The sequence below is a fragment of the Montipora foliosa genome, chromosome 14 (genome assembly GCF_036669935.1).
Source record: "Montipora foliosa isolate CH-2021 chromosome 14, ASM3666993v2, whole genome shotgun sequence".
Taxonomy (NCBI): domain Eukaryota; kingdom Metazoa; phylum Cnidaria; class Anthozoa; order Scleractinia; family Acroporidae; genus Montipora; species Montipora foliosa.
The window spans coordinates 20503998-20511497 of NC_090882.1; the positions used below are offsets into that span (position 1 = coordinate 20503998).

General features: G+C 40.9%; 1 protein-coding gene and 1 long non-coding RNA gene across 2 annotated transcripts in view; one reads left to right on the forward strand and one right to left on the reverse strand.

Annotated features, from left to right (window-relative positions):
- The window catches only part of LOC137984922 (uncharacterized), a 3883-nt gene extending 3363 nt beyond the window's left edge, over positions 1 to 520 (reverse strand). The window contains exon 1 of the long non-coding RNA XR_011119199.1: positions 421 to 520. This is a non-coding gene — a long non-coding RNA (uncharacterized lncRNA). The remainder of the gene's footprint in view (positions 1 to 420) is intronic.
- A 54-nt stretch (positions 521 to 574) lies between these two features.
- Positions 575 to 7500, forward strand: part of LOC137985620 (ankyrin repeat and IBR domain-containing protein 1-like) — a 40220-nt gene continuing 33294 nt past the window's right edge. The window contains exon 1 of the mRNA XM_068833256.1: positions 575 to 1393. Coding sequence (XP_068689357.1) covers positions 1010 to 1393 — 384 coding nt within the window. The 5' untranslated portion in view covers positions 575 to 1009. The remainder of the gene's footprint in view (positions 1394 to 7500) is intronic.

The window sequence follows — 7500 nt, forward strand, 5'->3', positions numbered from 1 at the left end:
TGAAAAATCAAGATGGTGGTGCCTATAAGGCATATTAGGCCTGGGTTCAAAACTGTATCCTGGCAACATGCAGCGTATGCTCAATAAAGATCTTACTCGATTCATTCAGAGTCTTTTCTCGAAAACGCCAAAATCGAGCAAGCAAAAGAAAGGCTCTGTTAGCAGTGTTTCCCCGCCACTAAAGCGGCATCCCATATTTATTCCTATGCAGATTGTGGTCGGGTATCTATAAATTAGCCTTCCAGGAGTGGAGCTTCGATAGGGAATAACAATCTGATGATTTTTGGTCAAAAATTATAGCCTCATCATAATGTGAACGTGACGTACGTAGTACAGTGTTTAGGGAAATATTTCGGTGTAGACAAACGCATTTTACAGCAACCAAATGGGAAAATAATTATTTTTAACTAAAGAGCTTACTTTTTGGGGAAACCGATGAAAACACCCCATGAAAACTCTGCAAATGTGATACAAAGTTCCTCCAAATCCGGACATTGACTGAGAAAGCCGCCATTTAAATCAGCCTCGTTATGAGCAAATCGAACTCGAGGCTAACGCTCGGAAAAGTTTTGGCAGTCAGCGGTAATCCGAATAACAAGAAAAGAGGACAGAAGTTCTAAGACCATGTAACAAAGGCTTTTTTGGGGTTTCTTTTATTTTCTTTTCAAAGCTTGCGGTGGACTTGAAAATAATCTTTTTTTTATTGACAAGAAAGTACCAAGAAAGACGCAGAAGTGTTTGTCTGGTAAAAAGAATGTACCTGCTTGGATATGGTGTATGATGTTGCCAAAGCGGACATTCGAAAGAAGACTAATATTTACGGAGTGGCTTAATTACTTCAACTTGCTCTTTCGACACATAATACGGTATCTGATTCATAATAAGGTTTGGTTAAGCACATGTCCCAGCAAAGCCCTGCAGCATTGTGGACACCAGGAACGTTTCAATTTCTAGTGTTAATATTTTTGCATTAGTCGAGGTTGGAGGGTCATAATCTTGTGATATATCCATGGGCAGCTCATCGTCGAAATTCCGCAAAGCTCTTCAGCGTGGTGAAGGTGTTGAAGCCATGCACATTTACCTAAAAAACCCTGACATTAAGCGAAATCTCGAGCCCAACAATAGCTTTGGTGTGAATCATGGACATAACACGGCACTACATTATGCGGCCATGCACGGCATGAAAGCATTTGTGCGTGAATTTTTAGAAGAAAGAGCAAACCCTAGCATATGTAACGTATTGGGACAGAATTCGCTTCATTGTATCTGCATGACTAACAGAGGAACTGAACCATCTGTGGATAAAACCAGAGCTGAATGTTTGTCATATCTTTTAACGTGGAATTCAAGCAACCAGGACGAAAGTGCCGCAGGAATAGATGCGAAAGACGAGGTATCGTTATGAGTAGTTTATGTTTACGGAAATTTAACATTTATACCACATAATGATCAAACTGCTTCCGTGTGTTAGAAGAGATCATTTGGCAAGAATAAGCAAAACTGGGGAGGTTTTGTTACGTAATTTTGATTTTTTTTCAATTCCACAGTAACCTCAAATATTTAAGCAAATAGGGAACTTTCCGCGTTGACATAGAACTCACCTGAACAAAAGGGGGAGGTGGACATTTCAAGACAGTTATGCGTCTCACGTTTTCATAACTGTCGGGAATTCTCCCAACTCCCTGAGTGTTTAGATGAGGCCATGTAAACACAGAAAAATGTCCTCTATCGCTTTTAGAAAATATTTCACAAAAATAATTTGACAAATGAAGGAAAATGCTGTTTTTTTTACTTCTTGAAGGAAACAGATGTTATTGATAAACACTCATATTTCCTACCAGCCAATCAAAATATGAATCTGACAACACATAACCAATCAAAATTTGTGTGGTGACACAGCCATGTTTACATACAGTCGAACCTCGATTATCCGGACCTCGATTATCCGGACTTTTTCTCTGGTCCAAATTTTGTCATGAATATTTATTAGTCATCATTAAGATCCCTAGCCATATTCTTTTTAAAACTACAGCGTTGAAAAGTAAAGTAAACGCGAGTTTGTTTCTCTTTCAAAAAGGAAAATATAGCAGCGCTCGAACACATCGTAACTAATGCAGAACTTTCGAATGAGTTCTGATTGGCTCAGAGAGTTGCTTTGTTGCTAAGTGAAATTTCACGCTCTATTGGCTCGTTCGGCAAACAATCTACACTACATCACGAATGTTTATTCACAATTATCATGTCCTTGAAGCATACGTGATCCGTTCTTTCGATGAAAGATAAACAGGCCATAATTTTGCGATTAGAGAAAGAAGAAAAAGGAACCAATTTGTCAGCTGAATATGGCATTAGTAAACGGCAGATATCTGATATCCGCAAGAGCAAATATCTGATATCCGCAAGAGCAAGGAAAAGATCATGACGTTGGCGACACGTGTACCGGTATTCACAACGGACAGTAAAGATGTAGACCATATTGTTTTCCAAACGATTTGCAAATGTTTTGTTTCACGATTAAATGTCGCTTTCTTAATGTAATCAGTTTTTGTTTCTCATTAATATTCATATTCTCGATTATCTGGACCCTCGATTATCCGGACTATTTCGTCTGGTCCCAACGAGTCCGGAAAATCGAGGTTCGACTGTACTCTCATCTAAACACAGCTATTGACCAATGGATTATGAGAGTGCGTGGTACTATCCTAATAGCCCTTTTCACGGTTAGTTTTTCTCAGTTGCATTACAACATAATCTAGAATGTACGTGAGGCAATTTCGGGCTATTTTGTAGTTTTAACCCAAAATTGCCTTGCATCCACGTTAGATTACATAATTTGTAATGCAAATGAGAAAAACTAACCGTGAAAGGGGCTATTGTTTTATAAATATGTGTATATGATATGGAGATGCAAGCATGAAGGAAAAACTAAGTTGGGAACGTTTTTGCTGAATTTTTTTGCTGAATTTTTGCTGAAACAGCATAATAGACCATATTTATTCTCAATATTGAACTGGAACTACAATCCTGCTTTCCCCCTCCCTTCATTACAATGTTGATTTCTCACGGTCTCCGAAATCAAGATCTGACGGTTCGTCGATCGCTTGCATGTTTCAAAATTGTCTGGGGGAAAGAGGGGCACGAAAAGGCACCGAAAGGAGAACACACGTTGCTCATATAATGATGGAAGCATGTACTGTAAATTCTCTACTTTTTGCCCAAAATTTGACAAGTGTCCCAAAGTCTTTTGACCCGGATTGTAGCTTGTAATGGAGGCTAATGTGGGGGAGTCTTTCAAATGCAAATACTTTTTAATGTATTTCCACGCATTAGCCTCCATTGCAAGCTAGTTCCAGTCCAATACTGAGAATACAAATAATTTATGGTGTATTTGCTTGGAGCTGTAAGAATTTAGAGAAATTATTATTATTATTAGTAGTAGTAGTATTATTATTATTATTATTATTATTATTATTATTATTATCATCATTATTATTAGCTAACCTTTTGTAGCTTTGATGTTCTCTCGTCATCACTTTAAGGCCACAAGAATGTTTCTCAAAAAGCAAATTACCGGTATGTTGCATTCAGCAGAAGTTCATTCATCACAGTTATTCTAATTTTTCCATCTTTCCAGTTTTTCCTGCTTGCTGGCATCAGTTATCGTCATCATCATCATCCTCATCATAATCTTGGATAATGATAGTTGTAGTAATAATGACTAGTAATTTCTAAAAGAAAATGAAGTGCTGCGAGAATAGAATCAGCTACACTGCAACAATGGAAATGTAGTTCGGTGAGAGGGCTGGGTTGGAAAACCAGGGTGAGACGAAATTCCAAGAATCAACTTGCCCTTCAGGCAAGCTGCAAAAATCAAAGCCCAATTTAGCCCAGTCATCGCCATATTGCCTTCAGCCAGCTAAAAATATTGTTACAATTTGCACAGACAAAGATGATCAAAAGACCTACTAAATTGACGCTTACTTATAGTTTCTCCTGTCACGCTCCAAAATAACCACTCTTCCCCAAATAAGGAGTTACCCATATATGGTATGGTCACGCAAGGATCCATTACACTGCTCCTCTCCTAACCCCAGTATCCGTCCTGGATACCACACACTTATGTCCAGAAGTGAGTTCTGAAGCCTACAATAACATCAACGGCCTGAATAAAATGTTCAATGTTTATAAAGGCAAAACAAACAAAACTAAAACGTTCAAGTGCAACAGGAAGGTTGCACTCTCTCTGCAAGGTCACACATATTAAACAAAGTCCTTGTATCTGAGGGGTCTGCGTTGACTCCGTGGAAACATCGCAGGGCTCCTTGGTCCCTATGCAAGAGAGATGTTTTCTCCAATTCATCATGTTCCTCACTGGCTTGGGGGTCCCTGGGACTGGAACTGGGGGGTCAACCTCTTACTCTGCGATGGTTTTGGCTGGCTTGAGTGCCAGGATTGCTCATCAGGATTGCAGATTGTGGAACACCTCCTTCGAGTTCACTCTCCTGCCGTTCCCAAGGCTGATCCTTGAGCCAATAAGCACGAGTCGTGCCACGGTACGTCCACAGCCTGTCTCTATGCACAACTTGTGGTCTTGCCCGAGCGCTTGTCTGGATTCGGTACACAACATCATTGATGCAGTCTAACAGGACATATGGCCCCTCCCACAGCTGGCTGAGCTTGGAAGGTAACCCCTTCTTCTGTTGAGGATTGTGCAACCACACCATTGCTCCCTACCGAGGGGCTTCTTCCAGGGAGTAGCACCCTGAGGACAGAGTCCTGTGGCTTGGAGAAGAAGCTAGCGTTAGACTTCCCGCCTTGGCCATCCCGACCAAAATCGTTATCCTTTTTACAATGGCAATGTGTGCAGGTTGTATCAAAGGAAGATCGTCACAATAATTCATCTGCATTCTGATGTCTTTTCCCAGCTCAATAAGCAAAGCATATGAAAGTCATAGGTCTGCAGTTTCTCCAACCATCTCACTAACTGTCCTATATCTTCTTGAAGGATAGCAGCCACTGTAGAGAAGCATTGTTAGTTCTGACAGTGAACTGTCTGCCATAGAGGTAGGGTTGGAAGTGCTCAATGGCTGTAACAACTGCAAGAAGTTCACCTCTAATAGTACAGTAATTGTGTTTGGGTTTACTGAGGGCGTGGCTGTAATAGGCTTTGATGCATTCTTCACCGTTGCACAGTTGAAGAAGTACCACTCCAAGACCAACATTGCTGGCATCAGTATCAGACAGGAAGGGTTCCCCACTGGAACAAGCACTAGGGCAGACACGAAAGCAGCCTTTAATTCCTGAAAATAATTATTGCATTCTTCAGTCCACTTTAAGGAATGGCTGTTATCAGTTACTTTATGCAATGGATGGGCCACATCAGAAAATTATTGGACAAACTGTCGGTAGTAGGTGCATAGACCAAGAAACTTTCTAACATCCTTTGCATTGTGAGGTACAGACCAGCTTTGGACTGCCTTGACTTTGTCACGGTCTGTGATAACTTCCTCTTTACAGACTATGTGACCAAGACTCTTAACTTTCCGTATTTGGTGACGTTCACATTTCCAAGGGCTTAATTGCAGATTTGCTTCCCTTAAACGCTAGAACACTAATCTTAAGCGTCCCAGTCCCTTATTGAAAGTAGAGGCATGTACAATGAAATCATCAAGGTAGATCAGGCATCGAAGGTCTTCAAGGGCACTGCCCATTAAGCGTTCAAAGGTTGCTGGAGCATTGCAAAGGCTGAAGGGCATGATATTAAACTGCTAATGACTGTTCCCTGCACTGAATGCTTTCTTCTCACGCTATTTCCACCAGCCAGTACCCACTTTTAGGTCTAAGGTTCAAAACCAAGAAGAACCAGAAAATTCATAGAGGGTGTTGTCTATCCTCGGTAGAGGGTAGGAGTCCCTCTTGATGCGGTCATTTTATTTCTAGTAGTCCACGCAAAACCTCGTTGACCCATCGTTGACCCCGCCGATGCCCAGGGGCTAGCTGAGGGCTTGATTATTCCTTGCTCACTCATCTCCTCGATTGCTTGAAAAACTTCATCACGCTGTGCGTATGGTAGTCACCATGGTGACTGTCGAGCCAGAGCAGCATTGCCTGTATCTATTTTGTGTTGCACCAGCCCAGTTCTTTCTAGGTCATAGGGTCCTCATGAGAAAATGTCTCATGAGAAATTGCAGAAACGAGATACGCAAGCTTTGGATAGCGGTTGAATCTATCAACTCCCAACTCAAATTCCCCGCCAAACAAGCTTCGACGTTTGAACACGAACTCAACCAATACAAGCTTAAGTGTGCAACATATGAGGACAAAATAAGAAAGCTGGAAGAAGAAAAGGCTTGTCTTCTAGAATCCCTTAGAATTCTCTCTACAGAGTCTTCTGTTTGTTCTAAGGTTTCGACTGAATGCGCTGCTGATGACCAACAAGAATCTCCTGGGAAATCAATGATAATGAATGGAAACCACGAAAGAAGCTGTTGAGGTAAACGATCGAAAAACAAACCCAAAGGAACAATGCAAAAGAACTCCACTAGGTCATCAAAGCTGCGCCAGCTTCTCAACGAACAATCCATAAGGCTGTGATGGTTTATACGTCGCTTAATGGTCTTACTCCCGATTACCTTAGTTCTAAATTTGTTGACCGTAGTAGCGTCTCCAGTTACTCCTTAAGGGACACAGAGGGCAAACTAGCTATCCCACAGCCACACACAAACTATATGAAAAATAGCTTCAGCTACACTGGAGCAGTTCTTTCGAATAATTTACAAATCGAATTGAGGCAGGCTGACTCCCTTAGAGGGTTCCGGGCTGGCTGCGAGCATTTCTTTTCATCAAGTTAATCTACAATTCTATACACGCCACTCATGTAAAGCAGGTTTTTATTTTGTCATTTAATTAATTAATATTATAGTTATATTTATTGATTACTTAGAACAATTTTGAATAATGTAGCTGTAGTCGTTGTATAATTTGTAATAATTCTGGTAATTAATTAGGTTTTTATAGTTGCGACTGATGAGTTTACCGTGTCTAAATAAAGTTATCCTGTATCCTGTATCTTGAAATTCAGTCAGGAGCTCATTTAATGCTTCAGTGCTTCAGACATAGAGGTCTGTCAAGTGCTCTGGTAAGCTGGCAATAACTTTCTGGGATCCAACACTAGATTGAGATGAACAGTGAATAATGCTCTGCACTACTGGTTCACAGCCATCTACTTCCATCCTGTGACAAATTTTCCTCGGCTCATCAGAAAGGTTCACTACCCTGACAGGAACACGATCTTTGCTGGACATCAACTAGTGTTTTACTGACCATAACATCGGGGGGCCAGCATTGCAGTCAGAAATGGGCCTACTGTTCCGCAGGGTTCACCAGGGAGGTCATCCATTGTTTGATTGAACAAGAAACCAAACGTGCCAATACAGAGAAAGAACCATATTTAAGTTAACAAGACAATTTGATCTGAAATACAAAGAAATTACACTGGCA